We start from the raw sequence: 23,658 nt of genomic DNA on the forward strand, positions 1-23,658 counted from the left end.
TTGTAAAGGTTTGGGGTTTTTTCTTCAGTTTTGTGGAAGGAGCACGTTCGGTCCTAACTCATATTCACATGAATGTGCGAGTGCTTGACCAGGACCAGCGTCAGGTGCTTGTGTGACGGGGCTCTGGAGTGGCCGTGTGCGTGACACGGTCAGCACGGGTCTGCAGCGAGTCTTTGCTGTGGGGAAGCCACGCAAGGACAGAAAAGAGCAAAGATCGAAAGGTCGGGTATGAGGTGCCAGCATCTTTAGAAAAACTTTGATTTTGAAAACTATTGAAGAGTTTCGGGTGATACCCGAGATTAAATTCCAGAATAGCCACCGTGGCCTTGTGTGCCTCCCAGCATGCTCGTGGGCTATTCGGGAGAATACGGCTGAGGGTGGAAAAAAGTCTGTCCCGCGTGTGCCCCGTTCTCCCGGGGTGGGCCCGGCGGGCCGCCGCCGCCCCCCGGCAGCCGGGCCGCTCTGCCCTTCGCCCGTGACACTGCGGACCCCTGGCAGGTGCCCCCGGGGCAGCAGCCCCCGGCCCCGGCGGCGGGGTGACGTGCGGCGGCAGGAATGCGGCGGGGGTCCGGGGAGGGACAGACAGACAGAGAGGACAGACCCACGCACACCCCCACACGGCTGCCCGCCCCGCCCCACCGCGACCGGCGGGCCGCTGCGCCAACCGGGAGGCGGCGGGGCCTCGCGCTGCCCCAATGGCGGCGGGCGCTGCCCGAAAGGCCCGGCAGCGGGCGGGGCGCGGCGGGCCGGGAGCGGCGGCGGCGGCCCCGGGAGGCGGTAACGGCAGCGGCGGCCGGGGGCAGGCGGGTCCCCGCCGGGACTCAGGAGCTCCGCTCGGCGGTGAGTGAATGCGCGCTCGACGGCGGCAGCCCCGGGCCGGGGTGTGTCGGGGGGGAGGAGGGGAACGGGGATGTGAGTGACGTGTCCGGGGAGCCGGGCAGCCGCCGGAGCCCCGCCGGAGCGGAGCGGGCCGGGCGGCGGCTTCAGGGCTCTTGGCGGCGGCCTCAGGGCTCTTGGCGGCGGCGCCGGCCGCGGCGGAGGAGGTGGGTGTTCCCTCCGTGGCTGGGGCCGGCGGGGAGCGCCGGGGTCCCGTTCCGGCGTTCGTCACGGAAAGTTTCGTCCCCCGAGGCTGGGCTCGGTGTCGTGTGGAGACACCTCTCCTCGTCCCGGAGCTGCCTCCCCCTCGCTTCCCGCCGCCGTCCCCGGGGCGCCGGGGTTGCCTCGCTGAGGCTGCGGGGGCCCGCGGGTGGCGGCTGGGGATCGCCGCCGCCTCGGTGGAGGAGAGGAAAACCCGTTTTTTTAAAATGTATTATTAAATAGGTTCCGCCAGCGTAACGCGGCTTGGAGAGTCACCGAAGCGAGGGTGCAAAGGGGTTGTTAATAAACGCATTTACTCCTCTTCCGAACTCCTAGCTCTTGATCTTTGGTGAAGTCTCTTCCCCAGGGCTCTCGCTGGGGTTTTTGCTCGGGTGCGTGCCTCTTCATGGTGTCCGGCGTCGGGAGCTGCCCGGCCTCAGCTGCCCTCTCCTTTTCGTCAGGTACAGACAAAGCTAATGGAAATCCGAACTCCCAGGGGAACTTGACTTTCTTTCCCTTCTTAAAAACTCTGTCCAGCTTTGGAGTTGGCATCTGCAATTAAATTGGTTTTCTTGAAACAGAGGAAAAATGCTTCAGTACAATAACTGTTCATTACTTTTTTTTTTTTTTCTATTTTCAAAGGAGGTTTAAAATTGTCTTGCTTTCTTTGTAATTAACACTGTAACTGTTGGAGGAGCTATATAGTTGCTTGTGGTGATCCCAGACTTTTGAGAGATTCCCTGTTCTTACAGAGTAAATGTAGGGACAGCTTTAAAAGATTGGCCAGTCGTTCATCTGGATGAGTGAGTGAGGTTTGTCAGTAGGCTTGGAAAGGTTCTTGGGAAGTAAGCTACTAATAATTGGCCCCTAGCAAAGGCTTATTTTAAAGGCCTTTAGGTGGTGCTTGTATTTTTGACCAGAAAGATTTTATCCATCCTAAATTCTGTCCTCTTTCATTTAAATATTTGTTCAATCCTCTTTTATTTGTTCAATCCTTTTTTTTTTTTTTTTTCTTCTTTCCCTGAAGTTACTAAGATCGTGGCTTTTTAATTGCAATGTAAAAAGTACCTTCTTTTTTTTCAGTTGTGCAGTTTAACTGCTACCACGAAAAGGTACAGGATTTTTTTGCATGAATCAGAAAATAAGAAAGATTGACTGTTTAAAAACTGTCTCATGCTGAATAAATAAATAAATACAGTTAAGATATATCATTGTATGTTAATTTGTGACTATCATTATTGTAAATAAAATAAATGTTTTCCCAAAGCCTTTACTCTGCTCAGTGAACCCCAGTGACCAATCTGTTCTGCAATAGAAATGAAATACTACATTTAAAAATTTTTCTTTTGGTGCTCAGGAGACACAGATTTGTTGCCTGAACGTGGGATATGTTGGGCGCCTACAACTGCAAGCCCATTATTCAAGCAGGGGTTCTGGCTGTTCAGCTGTTTTCTTTAGCAGGCCCTTCAGTCTTTTCACTTGGGTGATCTGTTTGATCTTGATAATCTGTCTGACTTGCTTTGTTTAATCCATTTTGTGGCTTTTTTTTTCACCCTCAGGCTTAGTAGCCAATGAACTAGTTACATGTGTTTATCTGGTTATGAACAGTAGTTTTTTAGACACTACCTTGAAATCTGATGTTTCTGAAGGCTTTACAGTGAGATTTCAAGACTTTTATAGTACAGTCTATGGATTTCTTAACTTACCTGTGGTGTTGTATGAGAGACATGACCTACTACATGAGTGGCAACAAGTGTCTTGTGATGGGACAGGCACCAGGTGCCCAGTGTGTGGTGCTTTAATGGCTGATGCTCGCAGGTGGATGTGGTGAGAGAAAGGACTGGAAGCAGATAGATGCTTGAGGAATGTGCTGTCCATCAGCTCCTGCAGAGTGCCAGGACCTGGCAGGATCCTTCAGAGTTCAAACACCACAGGATATGGAGAGGACCCACAGTGCTGTGTGATGGGTGTGTGCAGGCTGGCATTGCAGCTCTGAGACATTGAGACCAAATGTGCAAGTCTTGTGCTATTCGCTTTGGCAGGTCGGTGGTGAGCACACCAAAGTACTGGAGAGGCGGTTCCCTCCCTCCTTGGCGATGCAGAAGGAGCTTTCTTCTGACCAGGAGCTGTGGTTGCTCCCGGCAGATAGAATATGGCTTCGCTTATTGTTAGACTGTGACAGTCCTTCCTGGAGTAGAATACTGTGAAACAAGCTTTAACATTTATTGAGATTAACTTTAAAAATTCAAAATACTACAGAAATCATATTTACATTCTCATTTTTATTGTGATTGAAATCAAGGGTCTAGGTACCTCAGCATCTTTTTTTTTTTTTTTTCCCCCCCTCTAGACTATTAATTTTCGCAGAAATGTTCTGACTTACACTGGGTTGGAATTCTAAGGCTAAACACTTACTCTAGTCATAGGTTGAATATAAAAGGTTCTGATTATCCTAAACCTAGTAGCTCTGTAGTGTGTCTTAAGGTATGGCTTTAGTTTTGAGTAGGCTGAATTTTTAATGTTAGATATCACAGCTTTTTTTAAATGCTTTTGGAGTTTTTTAGTGTTCTTCAGTCTATTTAAGTTACTCGTTTTTAACAGAGCTTTTCCTTTGTTTTCTTGGTTATCATTTTATATAAAAAATATAAAGTCCATTTAATATATAAAATCTTGTACTGATTTTTTTTTTTTTAAATTTTTGCCAGGACACTTCTCCTTACTGCTGGGTAGGGGGGATTGTATTTTGTTTTCCTTTTCTTTAACATTTGAGGGTATTTAGTCTTAGCACTGATAAATTTGATATGAAGAAATCTTAACACTAGAGAAGTTCTATTGAGTCTAAGCTGTGTAGGAGTCCTTACATAGTTTATAAACATTTGAAGGAAGACAACAAGCTTGTCTAAAACCTGAAGGGCAATTGTCAAACTTCATAATTGTTAATGGAATTTAATGCAACTGGGAATAGTGTGTTACTCATTTGTAAAACAGGAAGTCTATTAACTGCTTCTGTATACAGTAGAAATTATTTTTAGAATTTGTTGTAGAAAATTTATAAACTTTGGTATGTTTCTGAAGTAGCCAGGAAAAAAATTCTGCAATCCAGGAGGAAGAGGAGTAGTTTTGATTCAGATTTTCAGATGAAAATTTATATATTGTGTGGAGCTGCAGTCAGTTTATTCATGCGTCTGTAATACTACACTGCTCTCAATTCTGTATGTGATGGAAAAATGAGCAGTGTGTGGTACTTATTTTCTTCATCTTTACATATGCAGGATAGTAGTTTTCTTTCTGCTTCTGTAAAGTGACTTCTGTTTCATTTTTTTCTTTAATTATGTCTTTCCATTTTACAGTTTTAGTTTAGAACTGTGGAAGACGTCTCACAAGGTCTGAGGGCCTCAAATTTAAAAGCATTTTTGAAACTCTTTCCGTAAGTTCAGCTTACTGATGGACATGCACTTGCAGCTCAAAAAGCCATAGTATCCTTGAGTGCTTCTTGTGTAATATCTAGTGTAGCAGTTGCCCCTGAGAGAAACTTCCTTTGGAGTTACAGTGGAGTTAAATTAAACAGTTGTCAAATGAGTCTTACTTTTTGAACATTCTCTATGTTATAATGGGGCTTCATTGATAGTGTTATGAATTAGTCTTTCATTTTGTGTATATCCCACAACATGTGAGGGAGGCATTTTTCATATCCAAAACCGTCTTTTGTTAAAATCAGCATTAACTGCAGATACTTTTTTTCACTCCTCTTTCTATTTATACAAAGTTTTTTTTGTTATTACATCTGTTGGTGGAAAATTAATATTGGTAAATTCATTTTTGAATCTAGGAATAGTTTAAAGAGTGGAAAAACTACAAGCCTGGATGCTTGGAAGTTATCAGGTATTCATAAACTGAAGCTTGAGAATTAGGGAGACTGAAGGCATGTTATGAGGGTGAGGTGTTCTTTATAATAAGAGGGGAGGTACATGAACAAGATAAACCAAAATTCTCACTGTGGACCTGTACAACTATGTCTTAATACTCTTTCTGTTTTCAGATACATCTTTCTCACTAATGTTGTATGCATATGTGGTTTGCAGAGAGCAGAATCTTGGGGGTCAAGGTCTGTCACATACCTGTGGAAGGAAACTGCTGCATTATTAGCATCTTTCTATAGCATCTGCACTATTAACATTTAACATCTTTCATTTAAATGACTTGGACATTTTCTTACAGTAGACAATGAATTACTCAAACCAAAATACTTCAGGTTATTTTGAAACCAGGGACGTGTAAAAGTACAATTTGTTTTTAAGGGAGCGATGACAGGTAATGATAAACAAGATTTGAAAAATATATTCTCAAATTGTGTTTTCAGATCAAAAACTTGACTTATATTTTATTCGGAATTGCCTGAATAAGCAAGACTGTGGGAAGTGATGCATTAACTGCACAACATTGATTCATGTCCTACATGTTTGCTGCTCAGTCAGGAAGCCTGAAGCTTAATGTCAAATGCGTGGGTGAAGCAGTTAACCAGAGCAAAATAAATTGTTCTACTTTCGTAGTGCTGAATAGGAGCATTATCTTGGGAAAATCTGTTTCAGTGACTTACTGTACTGTACAATACTTGTTACTTGGGACTGAACCATGAATAAGAACTATTAGGATCCAGGCTCAAGGTCAAACATTCACTCTTTTTTCTGTTCTATAATCTCTTTTCTTGAAATGGTCTCAAAAATATTACAGAAATCCTTTGAGTTGTGGTTTGTTTTTTTTTTTCCTTAGAGATACAGAATATATATCTTGGAAATTTCAAGAAAGGGGATGAACATTATTTCCTCATCTGTAAAAAGGGATCATAAGTTATTGGGAAGTAGATGGCAATATTTAGGTTTCCTGCTAGGACCACAGTGAGTCTTGAGCTTATGACTCTTGACTTTATCTTTTTCACCTTCCTAAAGCATTCAGTGTCTCATCCTCAGTGTTCTTTTAGATTTTTATATGTAGTATTTAATGTTGTTGCAAGCCATGGACTAATTTGAGTCTTAAAAACTTTGAGTTTGAACTATAGAAGGTGTAGAAGAGGTCTACTTGATCATTTCCAAATCAAGGAAAGAGTGAAGATCACTGATGTTAGGACTAGATGCAGAACTTAAACTTCCACAGAAAACTGCCTTCCATTATACATTTTTTGAAGATGAGGGCTGTTTTGTGCAGGTGCTATTACTATTTTTCTTTCTTACTTTAATTGATTTAATGGCTGCATTATCAAATTTCTGGTTTATTTGAATAATATGGTGTTATAACAAGAAAATCAGTGAAAATTGTGCTATTTTCCTAAAGCATGCATGATTACTCTGATTAGAAATGTATTTCCATATTTTATTCCAAATAGTTATTTTAGAAACATAGAAATAAGAGTCTGTATTTATATTCTTAAGTTCTTCAGGTAAAACAAATTTGTTCAACTGGACACTTTTGTAATGATCAGATGTAATGGATTGTTCTCAGTTAGAAACACAGTGGTTACTTTTTCAAGGACAGTAGTACCCAAAGAACTGAAAATGTTTCTGAAAAGTGTCTGTCTCGGGACTAGGTTTGCAGAAAGCAATGGAAACTGAATCTTCAGTTCAATGTATCATTTCGTTTGTATCATTGGAAAGAGCTTCTGATGGAAATTTTTACCAATTGTCATCAGTACCTTGAAAGACAGTCTATGCCTTGTAAAACTAGGACTCGTAGATTTAATGCAAGCTTGACCAGGACTTTCTGCTTTTGCAGTGGATGTGCAGATGAACTACAACTGGAGGGGAAAATTGTACTTTATCAACCATGTCCGTAAAAAAAAAGTCTTTGCCTGCCTCTTTTTTTTTTTTTTTTTATTGAAGCTAAGAACTTGATTTACTGGGCAATCAAAATAGGTTTCAGGAGGGGGCATTTTCTCTGTGAGAAAAATACTGTATTTTGCACATGAGGATGATCAGAATTACTAGTGTAAATTACTGTTGTGGTGCACTTTAAAATAACAAAACCATATATAAAGTCTCTGCATAATGATGCTAATAATGTGCATTATAATTATATGTATGCAACTAAACCATATGTAGCTTTACATCACAACTGAAGTGTTGTGCAGCATGCTAGGATCTTCTCTGACTTAGAAGTCTTGCTGAGGATTTTTCCAATTAAGTTAATACTTGATCTCCAATATCAGAAGGGGCTAGTTCGAATTAAGTTTACAAGAGCAAATTTCAGAAATAAGATTACTTTTTCTGGATGAAGTTACTTGATTGTAATCAAATTAAGTAAAATGCTCTTAGTATTCATATATTTTTATTTTGCCTGTGCATGTGACATGGAAGATCATGGTCTTGAACCGGTGACAAAGTCCTCTAGTTTGTGTGGCACAGAACAACAAAAAAATTCAGTCCTGACTAAAAGTATGTGACACCAGCATTCACTTTTAATTCTTTGGATGCTTGTGATTTGTTATGTTACACTTGACTTCCAGGATGGCTTCCAAAATGCAAGGTGATGACCCTCTTCTTCTTTTGGGTATTCAAACAGTTGCCAGTGCAAAAGGTAGGAGCAAAGGCTTATTTACTAAATGTCAGGTTTCCTATGTGCATGTTTGGGAACCTGTTGCCTTCCCTCATTTCTTTTTACCCATACTCCCTCTCATTCCTTAAATATTTGTAGGTTTTGTCTTTCCCATCTGTAAATTAAGGATAGTACTACTGGGCTTAATAAAACTGTATGTTCATGTTGGTTTCAGCAAGGTCTTTTACAGAATGTTGTTGATCTGAGTGGGTGTACTACTAGATGGGTGAAAAACTGATGAGATGGTTGGGTTTGGAGATGGCTAGTTGGTTATAACTTACTTGAAGGGTCGTAGTCAGTGGAGTGCCCCAGCTGTCTGTCAGAAGATGTATTCTGTTTAGTGTTATGCATGACTTGGAAGTCAACAAGCCCTTGCTCATGAAGTTTTCAGGTGGCACGGGATTGGGGGAAGTGGATGTGCTTGAGATCAGGACTGTCATTTAGAAGAACCTGGGCAGGTTGGAGGACCTGGCTGGCAGAAACTTTATGAAATTCAGCAACGATGAGGGCAGCATTGTGCACATGGGAGGGAAGAGCTCCTCTGAGGGGAAGGGTTCCCCTTCACTCAGCCCTTGTCAGACCACACCTGGAGTATTGCTTCCAGCTTTTGTCACCACATCACACCTCACCCCACCGTGCCCCAGTGCAAGAAAGATTTGGATAAACTAGAGCAAGTTCATCACAAAGCCACCACGATGTCAGGGAGTTGTAGCACTGCCCTGGAGAAGAGGCTGAGGGAGCTGGGCTTCTTCAGCCTGGAGAAGAGATGCTTTGGGGGTGCCTAATGGCTGCCTGCCCCCACCTGCTGGCAGGTTTTCAAGATGTTGTCAGGACAAAAGGCAATGGTCGTAAACTGAAGTAAGAGTGATTCTAACTAGATATTAGGGCAATGTTTTTCTCTAGGAGGACAACCAAGTAGAAGAACATGTTGCTTGGCAAGGTTGTGCAGTCTCTGTCTTTAGAGATTTTCAGGATCTCAGTAGATAGAGCAGCCTCGTCTCACCTGACAGCTGACCTGGCTTTGAGCTGCAGGATGAACTACATGACCTCCTAAGGTACCTGCCAACCTGAATGAGTCTATCAATCAGTGATTATGTATTTCGCCTTGCAATAATAATCTGTAGAGGGAAAGAACATAAATATTTAAAAAAATCCATAGTGCTTTCTGCTTGCATTGTGGGTAGGAGCCCTCAGACAAATCTGCAAATGTAGTCTTTGCTTTCTTCCTCTTTTCTCCTTCTTCAGATGATGTATTGGGCAGGAATCTGCTCAAGGTGCAGAAATGTTGTAAATAATATCCTTTAAAAACAAGGATCAGAAAACCAATCTTCAGTCATGTTCTCAGGGTGTCCCTGAAGATTGCTGCTTGTTCAGGACTTGCTGCCACATGGTTCTCTAGCTTTGAGCAAGATGCTGGTTGGTGCAAGAAAGGTTGGCAGAAAAAGAAGCAAAGTAGCTTTTGGGGAAGTGGATTCTGCATGCAGTCTTTAAAAATGTGCATCTCTGTGGATCTGACCTTGTTTGCATTGCAGCTGGTCATAGAATTTCCCCTGACTTGAACTGAGCCGGGAACTGGCCTTCATAGTTATTTTCTACTTGAACCTACACAGTTCCTTGTTATTCTATTGCTTATGATTTAGGTGATTATCTCTGATAAATTTAAGAATAAAATTGGAACAGTGCAGGACTGTTAGCTATTAATAAAACAAAATATACATTAAAAGAAATAAATGTCTAGTCTTGATACAGCCTTCTATGGCTTACAGCATGTGATGACAAGCTGTCATAATTCAAATGCCTGTTTTATTCACACCCACTGTAGTATAAAAACATCTCTTAAAAAAATTTTCTACAGTATGTGTTTCTCTTTTAGCCTTGTGTGCTATCACTTTTTATTTTTTTTCTGTGTAACAGAGCCATCTTGAGGTATAGGGGGAAAAAAGGAAATGAACCTTCCTTCTTCTGTGTTCTTTTCTCTCCTTGCTTCTCTGCACTCCCCAAATAGTCTATATATCAAATTTCAGCAAGACTTACTTTACAGCAGGAGTTCTGTAGTTATAGGTGGAAAAAGACTCAATGGGGCGTTATGCAGCAGTAGTCAGTAGGTGATGTGGACATGAAGATTTTGGACATTCACTGGCTTTGTCTTCACAGTTTTTATTTTTTATTTTTTTTTAAATTGTATTTAATTGTTAGGCTTTCAGGCTTTCTCAGCTTGCCTGCACTAAGCTTTCTCTATGAGCTTCTTGGAAATCGGTCTCCTTGTTTCATCTTTTCTGTTTTCTATTAAAAAATGCTCACTGACTCATTCTTTCTGCAGTGTTAAGAATGAAGAATCCTGATGTCGCTGCAGTTATAGTGCACACGCCTTCTTAAAGAGAAGATATGTTGTCTTTGCAGTTCACAGGGTGATAGAGCTGGAAAAATTGACAGTGTGTGCCCCCTGGTCTGAATGCTGTGCTGCCTCATAGTTTTGGCAGAGTTTGCACTGGTCCAACTTCTGTTACCTAGTGACTATTGTACAAGTAATGGCTTTGGGAAAATAGTGTCAATAAAGTGGAAATTCAGATGTTGATCAGTATTGTATTCCTGTAGCTGAGAAGTGGTGGTCTGTTGTTCATTCCACAATTAGAGGAAACTATCAAACAAAATCTGTTGCACAGCTGTAGCTGAGAAACCTAGTCCTGGAGGCAGAAGGAGTTACCAGAGGTAATGGAAAAGGGAAACTGAGTCACAGAGAAGAACACTGACTTTCTTCTGTAGTCTTTGGGCAGGTATAAAGGTGTCTTTATTTTCTTTGCTAAAACTGCCATTTGCTGTGGAATCAGAATTTCAGTCTCACGGATGCCAGGCCACCAGCCTCTTATTATACACGTGTTAGAACTCTGAGATTATAAGGTCTGCTGTGGAACACTTGGGACTCCCACTTCTTTCCACACCAGCTTTCATAGTCGAAGGTGAGTGCTCTTGGTGGAAAATTTAAAATAAGTGTTGGGATGCTTCCTTGGGGATCATTTCACACTCATCTGATTCTGCTTTCTGTGCGAGTGCCATTTGAGATCTGACGGCTTTGACTGTGTGGGTATTCTCTGCATGAGAAACTTTGTCCAGGAACATCTGATTGTAATGTGGTTTTTAAATTTTTTTTCCTCTTAAATATCTATTTAAAATTTAGAAATCATTACAAACTTGGTGAGAACCTGAATATATTGCAGTGTATTAAAGAATCTGATATTTTTTCTTTCAAATGGATGCATTCAACAATGCTTATTGATGATTTTTAAAGCCAAACTTGTGAAGTTAATGGCTAAACAGCTGGAATAAAAGCATGTTACCCTGCTACAAATAGTTTTGGGTTTTGTTTTTTAACAGCAGTAGTCTCAGGCTTGGAGTATTTGGGATTTTCTCAGATTGGTTCAGTGACCAACCTGTTATAAGTTAAACTGGGAACCTACAGAGTTGGAAAGCTGCCTTTCCTCTTCCAGTCTGTAAATACGAGTAAGAGTTACCTGTTCCTCCTAACAGTTTGACAGGAAGGGACCAGGTTAAAACATCAGAAAGGAGACAGGGGAAGCAAGGGCCATTATTTTGGCCAGAGTGGGTCACCTGCCTTTCATAAGTGTCTGGGAGCTCCTTGGCTTCTGTCCCTGCATCTGTTCTATATTGGATATACAGGGGAAATGTGCGGGAAGAGGTGGAAGGGAGGCAGTCTGTAGACCACCACTGTGATCCACACCAGCCACTGCTACCTCCACCCACATCTGAAGCAAAGAAGGTGATAAGCACTGAATCAGGTAAATTAGTCAGACATCTGGAAGCCCATGAGAAATCTTAACACTTTGGGTTAGGTGACTTCAAGAGCTTCTTTCTGTCCCCGTGTTTCTGTGATTGCTGTGGAGCCTGGAAGGGAGCAGTTTAAATCATTAAGCAGAGGCTATACTACATTTGAGAAATCAATTTTACATGGAAAAAAGCTCCGTATTCTTATAACCTCTGTGTCACATCCAGTATGTCAGGGCAGTTGTTCAGTTATTTGATTCATAATTTTATAATGCAATACACATGAATATAATAGATCATATGTTTCATGTTTAATAGTTTTTTTTTTTATTTGCAGTTTTTAAATACATTTGGAACAGAATTTTAATATTCTGTGTCTTAAAAGCACATAGCTGTTGAATTTCTTAAATAATTTTATGTTAAACTAAATAACATCTACTCAGTGGTCATGATGTTGCATCTGGAATTCAGTGTTTATTGTGGGGCCCCAGTACAGGTGAGGGACTGGCAAACTGGAGCAAGTCCAGTGAAGGCCACTGCCATGGTTGGTGGTAGGAACAGGTCAGAAGAGGCTGAGGCAACTGGGTTTGTGTTGTTTTAAGAAAGGACTGAGGGGCATTGAATTACAGGCCTGTGCTCACTAAGGTGGGGTTGGAAAGAAAACATAGCCAGACTTTTTTCAGAGGTGCCCAGCAGGAGAATGAGAGGCAACACCTGCAAGCTGCTGTAAGGGTAATTCCAGTTGGGAATAAGGGAAAAACTTATCCCGGAGTTGTTGGCTACCAGGGAGGTGGTGAAACCTCCACCTTGAGAGGATTTCAGAACTTGGGTGGGAAGAGCCCTGAACAACCGGATCTAATTTTGAAGACACCTGTCCTGAGTGTATGAGAGAATATTCAGGGGTCTATTTCAGCTTAATTTGAGCTGTGATTGCCATGAGTATTGTTTGAATACACCTGTAGAGTCAAATTAAATCATATGGCTTAATCTTGATTTAAATATCTTTGACTCGAGTTGGTTCCCCTCTCAATAGAAGAGTGAAAAACTCTTCAAAGTATGGTGCAGTTAGAGGTCGTTCATGAATGTGCCATCTGCTACGTAAAATGGAAATTATTTTTATGGAGGGTGTTACTGGAATGTACAATACACAAGCTCACTTTGCTGCTGCAATGTTTTTCTCAGCATCTAAAAAGTAGAGAAAAATCTGTGGAACTTCAAGATGAATTAATGCAATGTATAAGTCAACCCTTAAGGCATTCTTAAGTGAGAAAGTGTATCTTTCTTCCTATGAATAACTGCACTGTTCAGATGGGAGCAAGCAGGTCAGTGGCTAGCACTCTAACACTGGGTCTGTGTCTTTCCTTGACATAATTCTTATGTAATTTGAAGTATGTCACTGTAAGATGTATCAAAATGGAAAGCAAGCTGAAGACTTCCATAGCTCATTTCTGCATATTGTTAGTATTTGAGGAAGAAACTGATTTTAAAAATCATTGTCGAAGTTAATTTCCATAGGTGTTTAAAAACTTGCATCATACATTTAACTGAAAAAAAATATTGTGAAGACCTTTTAGCTCCTCTCTTAAAGGTGTATTTGGAAGAGGTGCTGAGACTAAATTTCAGTGATTTGCTGGTTATTCAAGTGTTTCACACTTGAAAATCTGTGTTCCAGTGATGAATCAACTTTAAAAAAATAAAACAACCTTTTCTTCAAATCATAATTTTCCCTCATTTTGGCTGACAGTTTTGATGTGGCAAGATGCATTCCAGTCAGTTGTAAGCAGGAACACACCTTTGAGCTCTGCAGCTATAAATTGTAGAGAGAAGCTTTAGAAGCGACAGTGTATAGTGAAAGCACATAATGGCATATTTTCTGTGTTACAGACTTATGTTGTATATGTGGATGAATCCTTTCTGAGCCTTGGCTTTGAAGCTATTTGGTTTTGTCTAGGATTTGATTAAGAATTACCAAAGCTTAAGACGATTTAAAAGGGAATTTTGTATGCTTAGAAAATGCAAGTTGTTATGAATTGTCTCATTATATGAGGATCTTGTGCTACCAGAGTTTTTATCCTTCCTGGCATGTCTGTCCTGATGATTTGCCCTTGCATACCCGATGTCAGGGAGATTAATTGCCTGGTACCTCCTAAGGTTGGAACCTTTTTTGAGGCACTTCCTTCCATTCACTGCCACCTCTTCTGTAAGCAGCAATTGATTTGACCTCTGTATCCCAATTCATTTAGTTCATTATTTCTCCACCATACCTTGAATTTCACGATCTCCTTCAACTTACTTTTTCCATACTTCAGCTATGGAGACTTTCCAGGAGCCTGGGCTGTTTTGTGTGCTGTTGCCAGCAGAAATGGTAGCTTCTGAGATTAACATCTATGGGCTACTCAAGAGTAGGACAGAAAATTCAGCATTGGCTCTTCCACTGTCTTGTGTGGCTTTTGGAAACTTATTTTTTTCCTCTTCACCCTTGTTCTGAAATCTATCTTTTTGGTGTACTGTCTCTTGAATTAGACTGAAAACAGGTTTGGGGCAGACTGTGTGCATTGCTCAGCACAACAGGTCCAGTTTTTCCTTCCACATGATACTGGAATATCACTATTGAGTATTGTTATGGGGAAGGAAGGAAAATTTCTCTTGTGGGTTCTGGGCTTTGTTTTCTCCCAGTGTGTGATCAGGACCAAAGTATGGAAATGCTTTGTAGCTTTATCTTTTCCTCAAAATATGAGATCAACGGCATTTGAGAAAAGAGGAGGAAAGAGAAGGCACTCATGAGACAGCTTGCTTACTTCACTGTCTTCAGGAGAGGTGAAAGTAAAGGGGATCATGCGGAGTTTTTTAAGACTGACAAAAAAAAAGAAAAGCAAAGCAACTTTGTATAAAGTATATAGTTAAAACTTGTGATTTCTGATTGACAAATGGAGAAAAGCATCATTAAGACTGATGAGCTTCCTAGAATTTTTATCTCTCTCCTCTTCATGAAGATTTTGAAACAGAATATATACTCCAAACAGGCACTGAAATAACATGTTTTAGTAATCTGCTTGTGATCGTCACAGTGGGAGCTGCAGAGTACCAAATAGTTTGAAAACTTCATCTTTCTTCAGCTGGCTTATTGAGATCATTAAAATAACTGGCTTCAATACTGAGGGCTGTGTACATAAAAATTTGGACTAGATGTATTTTGAAGCAAGAAACCAGGCACATTTCCTCTTTCCATAATGGTATTAGCTAATAGATATGAGCTTGGCCAAATTGAAAAGGAGTGTCTCAGTATTTGGAAATTATGTTAATCTACAAAACATGTTTCCTTCATTTTTGCAGGGTTTTTCAGTCTCCTAAAGGTGCAGTGGATATACTAGGATGGACACAGAGGAATTTCCTCCCCCACCACCAGAAGGTAATTGAAATAGTTTGGGGTTTAAAGCCAATTTTATTGTAACAATTTAATTATATTTCCAAAAGTGGTTTTATTTCTCCAACACTCCCTTTCTCCATATCACCTTAAGACTTGCTCCCAGTGGTATTTTGGTGAAACATGAGCTCCTGTCATCTACCCTGCCTTGTTCTTGGACTTTGCTTGCTAGTATTGCAAGAGTATGATGGGAAGAAACCTGGGGAACAATTGGTCCTTACAGTCCTGCGAATATGTGTTTTCTAAGACAACACTGTGTAAACTGTATCATCACACCGTCATTGTGTTCTTTGGCAACCTCAAGTGTTCATGCACATGGTGCTCTGTAGAGAAAAAACGAGTGAAGTCTGTGGCACAGTCAGGATATTTGGATGAGTGTCTCAAATGCCAGGACTAGTTTGGAGTCTGAATTGGGAGGACGGAGAGGGGGCGAGTTGTTTTCAGTTAGAGCAATGCTGCTTCCACCAAGCATACTTAATCTGGGCAATGTCTGCTGAGGGCTTTAGCTGAAGGACCACCTTCTGATGCTGCAGTTCTGATGCTACATTCCTATGGGAAGCATGCACAGCTGAATCCCCCTGTGTGGTCAGAGCACAGAGACTTACGGAAGAGTGTTATGTATGCTGCACTATGGAGCTGGTTCTGTAAATCTAGCACTTGGTGCCCCTTGCCTGCTGTATGCTGGTAGCTGTATGGCCACTGGTATAGCTCAAGTTTCAGAGGGCACAAAGGTAAGATCTACAAAGACGTTGTGTCATTGCCTTCTGTGTTTATGCTCTCTCTAAGAGATATTGCATGTGGCTCTTTCTTTCCCTGTTTGATTTCCTGTAAACACACCTTTCTGTAGTGCTTGTTATTGCGGATTTTAAGTCTTAAAAGGATTTGGCTTTTGGTAGTTGGATGCTGGGAGACTTCTTGGAGAAGAATCATATGCTTGTTCTGATCACCCCACAGCACAAATCTACAGAGAAATAGGTTAATGGAGACCTGTGGTTGAACTTGGTACAGCTGTTCTTATTTCAGTAAAGTTGCTGGTATAGTTTGCATAGATAGTGACTTCCCCATAAATTGTTGATCTCTCACTTACATAGGACATTATTACTTATAGACTTACATTCTGTAATACACATTGATATATGTATATATTTATAAATAAATAATATACATTTTTTTTTACAGCACACTTTCTTTACTGTTCACACAGAACTTATCCCTACATGAAGCCGTTTAAGTATGAAAGGGAATTTATGTTAGTTTTATTCAGCCATAACTCTTTAGAAATCTGGGAATTGCCATCCCAGATCAAAAGTTCTCGCTCTCTAGCTTAGACACTGCCACAGATAGAGGTCTGTTACTAGGTACTACCTAGGAAACTGGGCATGTGAGAGAAGCAGAAAGTTGTGAAATCAGCTTTTAGTGGGTTAGATTTTTGGCCAACATTATTGACAGTTTTATTTATTCTCTGAAATGTCACTGAGGTTATAGTTGGCAAAAATGCTTTTCCTGTCTTTCTACTAATCCATGTGGTCAGGACCCTGAATTTAGCTCTGTTTTGTTTAGTGACAGTTACTGTGAAACTGTCTCAATTGAATAATCCATCTCCAAAGCAATGTAGTGCTGTGGGGGAAGAGTCATCCCTAAGGAATTAATATTTCCACTTGAGCAGGGGCTAAATATTTCAAAGACAGCTAATAATTGAGCAACGGCTCCAACTTTGTGTAGTATGTCAGTGTGTGGTATACTCTGACAAAAATTCAGAGTGGCGTAGTTCAGTACAATTCCAGAATTCAGGCTTTTTCTCTGCAAAGCTCTTTGTGACATGTAGAACTATGTATCACATTCTTATTTTCAGACATGTCACTCCTTAATAGGCTGATGTTAAATTTATTTAACATAAATTGTGATTCTGCTCTACCTGATCATGCATCAGCAGATGCTTTTTGCCTGTCATCTCAAAAAGCTTTGTCTGACACTGTTGGAACTTGCGTGTTTTTTTACTTTATCGTTGCTAACTCCGTTAAACACATTAATAAAGGGAATATCAGTGAATATAAATTTTAATAATTACACTTTAAAATGTACTAAAATGAATTAAAAATACACTTTAGTTCACTTTCTAGATAATTTCAGTGAGTCATTTTGTAGGTGGAAACTAAGTGAGGATTATAGGCCCAAGTACAACCACAAATACACATAACAATTAAAGGAAAGAAACATAGGATTTTTTTTGTAACGGTTGAGGGGTTTTTTGGCATGCATATACACTGGCTACCCATGGTGTCTGCTTAGAAGGGATGAGCAGCACCTGCCAGTACCTTCAGACAGTGGGTAGATGGGTGAGTTTCTGTGGCTTGTAGTGAGGATGAAGCTCCTGCTGGGTGCAGGAGCCTTTGACACATCATAAAAAAAAAAAAAAAAAATTAGTTTTTGCATAATGATTCTAAAATCCTGAACTGGGTCCACAGATTCACCATGTGAATTTTTTCTCTTATCTATTTGTTGTCCTAACAAATATAGCCGTAGTGTTTAAAGCTGCGTGGGTTCCTTTCCGTTTTCAGGTGCATACCTTGAATTATCAATTTCAATTTTATTCTTGTCAATTAGATTTTTCTATGGTTTTGACAAGTAAATGCCACAAATTTGTTTGTATCTATCCTCATGTACACAAAGAGGGAAAAAAATGGTAAACCTTCATCTTTGTCATGGGGATGTTGTAAGAATGTATAAGAAAGCTATACAATTAATGTTAAATAATGTATTTTAGCAATAACCATCTTAATCTGTGCCTTGTTTAAGGTACAGTTAGTATCAACAGTAGAGCTTCTCTGCCACTTCTCGATAGAGAATAACTACATGTGATGAAAGAACGGAAGGTAACATATTTTACCTTTATTTAATTTATTATACTTATGCAACATATCTGCTCATAGCTGTTTGGACATTCCATTCATGCATTGTTAATTACGCAGTGGCAAGTCTGTGCTGGATAATTCCCCTACCTCAGAGCAAATTCAAGTACTGAGTAACTTTGGAAAAATTAATGCTGATATGCTGTTTCCTCCAGACTACTTAAAAAAAAGATTCTTCTAGCCATGATTAAAAATTCTCTAGTATTTTTTTCTCTGTATATTTTGAATGAATATATGTGTTAGCAACCGGGGAGCAGTTGGAGAGGGATGGATGCAAAGGCTTCCTTGGATAAGAGCATAATCCAAAAAAACTACTTCCAAAACTGACACTTGAGATAATAGTACTAGCTCACATTCCCTTCTTTAGTGTGTCTGTGCATATGAATGTATGCACAAAGTGCTGGCGTTTTAAGATTTCGTAAACAAAAATTTTCTATGATTATTTTGTGAAATAAAATAGAGAATGATTCTTGTTCTCTTTATCAACAAAAAAAAATTCCTTTTTTAAAAGCTAAATGAAAATGGCAAATTTTATCATGGCTGTAAGTTATAATTATGTTTTTAATTGGTTGCTGTAATGGAGTGTCCTTAACCAAACCCATTTAGATGAGAAAAGGGTATGGTGTGGACTGCAGACTATGCAGCAAGGAATTAAAAAGCTAGTAATTCTGAGAATCAGGAATCACATTATGCTTCTCCTGTAAAGGAGTCATTTTCATGCTGGCCACCTAGGAGTGGAGACTGGATGCTTAATGCTAGGATGGTGTTTACATGTAACAGCCTGTGCTTGTGCTCTTACTGCTTTATTAGGAGATGTGGTCTATGGCTGTTTTTTATTTCTTTACTTGAAAAACACCTTATGATCTTGCAAAGTGGAAGTCCCTTTCTTCAATTGAGGACTTAAGAGGTGTTTATCTGGGCTTGTTTCAAGAGGAAAACCAGCTTTGTTTGCTCAGCAGGATGGATACCTGACAAACAGCTTTTTGCCCAAGGGAAGCTGGGAGGGAGAGTGTATTCTCTGTGTTAAATAGACTTCTGTTTTTTGCATTTTTATCTCTATTTCTCTCTCTCTGCTATTTCTGGTACATGGCACTATACCTCATATGATTTCTTCATGAAAACTATTAGAAAACGTTGGGTGTATTTCCTCATACTGAGTATACTTGCCAACAGTTCATCCAAGTTGTCATACACTGAGTTGCCTTTTACAGGAGTTGTAAGACATAAAATAAACTTTAAGCTCTGTTTTATAATTAATTGAGTCTATCAAGGTAGGTTAATATATAGTGAAGAGGTTTAGAGTATGGCTGGATTGCAATACAATTCTTGAATCATGAACAGATGGTATATTTTGTTTCCTATTTATAGGAAATGAACCTATTATTTATATTTGTCATAATTTAACCCCAGCTGTAAGGAAGAGTAAAAGTGAGAAAAATTGTGGGTTGATATGAAGAGGGTTTAATAGGTAAAACAAAAACCACACATGCAAGCAAAGCAAACCAAGGAAGTAATTTGCTGCTTCCCATCGGCAGGCTGGTGTTCAGTCATCTCCAGGAAAGCAGGGGTCCATCATGCATAATGGTTACTTGGGAAGACAAATGCTGTAACTCAGAATGTCCCCCTCCCTCCTTCTTTATATGCTGAGCATGATGGTCTGGGACATCCCTTTGGTCAGCTGGCGTCAGCTGTCCTGGCTGTGTCCCCTCCCAACTCCTTGTGCACCCCCAGCCCACTTGCTGGTGGGGTGGTGTGAGAAGCAGAAAAGACCATGACCGTGTGTAAGCACTGCTCCTCAGTGACTAAAACATCCCAGGATTATCAACACTGTCTTAAGCACAGATCCAAACCAGCCCCATATGAGATACTATGAAGAAAATTAACTACCACTGCCAAAACCAGCACAATATTAAGATTTTAATGTGAAATACGGAAATGTCAGTGTTTGTATAAGGACATTATGAGCATTAATTTGATAGTATAGTCTTTGTATTATTGCCAAATACTCTCTTTACCTGAGAGAAAAGTACTTGTAACTCTTAATTTGGGAAGGGTGAGGGGGCTTTAAAGACCAGGTGTAGTGGAAAGCTGGATGTTCACTCAGCTACACCACTGTCCTTGGTATTGTGAGTAAAGCTAGGTGAGAAATCTTGTTCTGGTGAAGTTTGGGATTTAAGATGTTCTTCAGTGGAATGAAATTTGGTTTGTTGGGATTTTTTTTAAACTGAAAACAGACTGAGGATCTCTCCTAGACACCGACTGTAAAAGCGCTTTATACACCTTTATACAAATGATCAACTCTCTAGGGCTATGAGTGGGATATTTCTTTGTTCCTGATATGGAGAGACATAGAGCAAGGAGGCCGAGGACTTAAATCTGGATATCCGGTATGTGATCGAGTGCTGTGATTGTGTCTTCCTGTGGTTATTTTTTGTTGTTTGCCTGCCAGCGCCGGAACACTAAAATAGTCATTGGTTCCTCTGTCCCTAAGAAGGAAGTCTGACTTGAGTCTGTGGGTAAGAGTGAAGTAGGAACAACTGTACTCTCATAAAAGTTCCTATTAGGATGACTTTACAAAAAAAACTTAGAAAAGTTTTTGATTAACCCTAGTAGGGAGCTGCTGGACGGCTGCCGTGTTTCGCTGTAGAGTGGACTGTATGTCTCTGCTACAGGAACTGCTTTTTATTGTGTGTCCTGTATATGTTTCTCTCAGATTATTTAGTTATTTCTTCTGCTGCTTAGTGAATGATTTCACATTTTAGATTTTAACTATTTTAAAAAGCTGATTTTGTGACCGAGACAAGAGGCAGTTAAATGGGGACTTTTACAATATTGACAGGAGAAGCGCTTGTATGTTTTATGGTTTAGTTTATAGAGGTGAAGAACCCTGGGAGTACCTAAGCTTGTATTTTGAACTAAAGTAAAATGAAAAGATGTTTCTTGCTATGATTAGGGGATTGAAATAAGAACACTGCTTAAATTAAACTGCGGCTATAAAGGGAGTTGGTCTTGGGCTAAACAGCATTGTTTGTTAGGTATCTATTTTCAGCATACAGACAGTTACAAATGATGGTAAAAGAGGAGCCAAGATTTCAGAAGAATGAGAACAGAATATGAATTGTAGTTATGAATGGTCCCTTGTTTTTGAAGCTGGCAGTAGCTTGCTGGTGTCTGACATCCCATCTGTAACAGAACAATTTATTTATTTCTAAACATCACATTTCTCTCAATAAATAAAGGAAAATGCATTGTTTAAGGTAAGGATCAATTATTTTGTGTGACAATTCAGACAAGCTGTGTAACAAAGAGTAACAAGAAAATTCCCATTGCAAAAACACAGCTATGGTGTCACTTTGCTCCTAATTATGTGCTTTTTCTTCTAGCCAAATATATTTGACTGTTGGGAAAAACAAGAAAGAGAAAGAAAATAAATAGATTAATTAAAAGCTTGTTTCTGTTTTAACATCCTCAAAGAAAACATAGTTTACATAGATGTAATTATATCTCATTTAGTTTTGAAGTAATACAGTAAAATCTTTGCTAGATATTTGTCATGTGTTAAATGATCAAATGTGATTTGCTGTCATAGGTTTCTGAAGGTTGACTTCATCCTTTTGATAGTATTTGGTGTTTTCTTTCTGAATAATAAGTGATAGGGTTTAGTATTTTTTTTCTACTCATGCAGCCGCTCTGTAAGTTGACTTTACTTCTGGACTTGTTAGCTGTGTGCAGGGATGAGGCCCAGACATGTTGATCAAAAAGAGCAACTGATGATGAGATAAAGGGCTTCCAAGGGATTGCAGCAAAACTTTATCTTTGGTCTGGGGTAACTGGTACTGTTTGCTTAAAATCTAAGCAAATTATGAAGGAATTGATACTGATTTTGGGGTATTCTTGCAATGAATATATATCTAAGTGAAGTTCTGAAATTTTAATTTCAAACAGTGAGCTAATGTATAAGGAGAGGTATGAATTGTCTTTTCCTTTCCGTCTCTTGCCTTTTAGGACTTGTATCTAGCATTAACTGGCCAGGAGAAATTGCTGCCAAATAACTGAGGCATTTTTTAGTTTGGGTTTTTTTAATTATGTTTCACTGATCCCAGTAAATATTCACTCACTATGCATAAAAGCTCTGTAATGATTCTACTCTAGAGTTTACTGAGATTAACTTTTTTTATACATGGTTATAATTGTTTTATCTTGTGCATGAGCATGGATAAAACTGAGGAAAACTTATCTGATAAACATTGTTTTTGAAAAAACCCTCCACCCCCTATATAGATTCTTTTTTTTTTCCTCATTGAAATAGTCTTTCCAGGAAATGAAACCTTGTCATAGTTTCAGTAAAATAACCATAGAAGATGATTTAGTCTCACAAAGGTGGGTTGTTTCAGGAATTCATCTCACTGTTGAATAGTCTGTTGTTGAGCTCAGTAACTTTGGTTGGTGAAAGCATGATAGTTCCTGAGAAATCTTCTGTTACGCTGGTGCAGGTTTCTCTGGGGGCTGGAAAAATGTGTGTGCGCTCCTGTGCCACAGGGATGCCGATGCTGCTGGTTGACTTCCTGGTCTCTGTATTTCCCAGTCCTGTATGTTGCAGGGAGAGACAAAGGGAAATCCAGGTGCTGCCCCGGGAGCAGTGATTTGGTTCAGTGTAATGTGTCCAGAGGATCTTAGCAGTCTCCTGTATTGCAGAGGAAGGTGGAAGTAAAATGAACTTTGGCTGGGATTGCTCTTTCCCACTTGCATGGTGACCTGCTCATGTTTGCACATGAAGAACACTTGCCAGCCAAATTCTTCAGAAGACTCTTCCTGGTGGAAGAAATTCCTTCCTGTCTTCCATGTGGACTGGCTGAAGCTCTGAATCATGAAGTTTGGTTATGGCAGTTGTCTTCAGCCGATGTTGGGCTTTTTTCCCCTCCATGGCCTATGAAAGGAGGCAATGAGGACTCCGAGGCTGATGGACTGAAGGGTTCCAAGGAAACACCATTTTGCCCAATTCAAGCCATTGTCCACTGCGGTGATAGAATTTCTGGTAGAAGCTGTGTTAAAGGGTATTGTAAAACAGAATTTTGGGGAGTTCGGTTAGTGAGTCTTGATGTAAGAATTACTGTTTTCCTGAGTTTCCTTGAATTCCACAGGTATACTTTTTTGAGCTATAACAGGATCTTAGTATGTTAGGGCAAAGAAGCGCAAGACACATTAAAACAATAGTTAAAACAAATGCTACGGAAGGGGATGCTTTATAAAACTGCCTCCCCATTAGTTGCCAGGATAATGGATTTTTCAAACTTTGCATATATTAAACTTTGTTTACAAATCAGTCTATCTGCATAGTGCTCTTCAGGCTGAGTGAAAGGGTAGTAACAGAAATGAGTGGGTCAGAAGCCAGCTGAAATCCACAGTATTTCTAGTATTGTCCTGGATTTACAGGACATAATGGTTCTGTTCTAGTCCATAAATTTTCCTGTAGTAAATGATGCTGTAAGTTGCTGTAGAAGTTGATTTCTAGATTGTTTCCTTGTTCAGAATATTTTGATCTAAGTTAGTTATTTTTAAGTGTGTGCACAGGCGGCATACAGTGCTCTGGGAGTGTCAGATGGAGTTATTCTTGCGAAAAAAAGGAACCTGTGACAGTGTGTCCAAAAAGATAAATTGATTCCCAAAGCTGCGTGCATCTTCTGAGACCTGCCTGGGCCATTGCCACAGAAGGAGGTTGAGCATATGAATGATGCTGATAAGCAAGTCAGATGCTGTTATGTGTTCAATGTGCTGATTTTGGGAGTGCCAGCAAGTGCTTCAGTTTCGACATTGCTAGATAAACTGTTGAGCCTGGACCAGTGACTAAGATTTAGGGATCCCTTTGCCTAAGTCATCGGAAGG

General features: G+C 40.0%; 1 protein-coding gene across 2 annotated transcripts in view; it reads left to right on the plus strand.

Moving 5' to 3' along the window:
* Positions 1–752: 752 nt before the first annotated feature.
* ARHGEF10 (Rho guanine nucleotide exchange factor 10) overlaps positions 753–23,658 on the plus strand; it is a 115,667-nt gene continuing 92,761 nt past the window's right edge. For both annotated transcript variants that reach the window (XM_074895724.1, XM_074895725.1), the window contains exons 1-2: positions 753–840; positions 14,776–14,851. In XM_074895724.1, the coding sequence (XP_074751825.1) occupies positions 14,815–14,851 (37 nt within the window). In that variant the 5' untranslated portion in view covers positions 753–840; positions 14,776–14,814. The remainder of the gene's footprint in view (positions 841–14,775; positions 14,852–23,658) is intronic.

This window comes from Athene noctua, chromosome 1 (assembly GCF_965140245.1).
Source record: "Athene noctua chromosome 1, bAthNoc1.hap1.1, whole genome shotgun sequence".
Classification (NCBI taxonomy): Eukaryota; Metazoa; Chordata; class Aves; order Strigiformes; family Strigidae; genus Athene; species Athene noctua.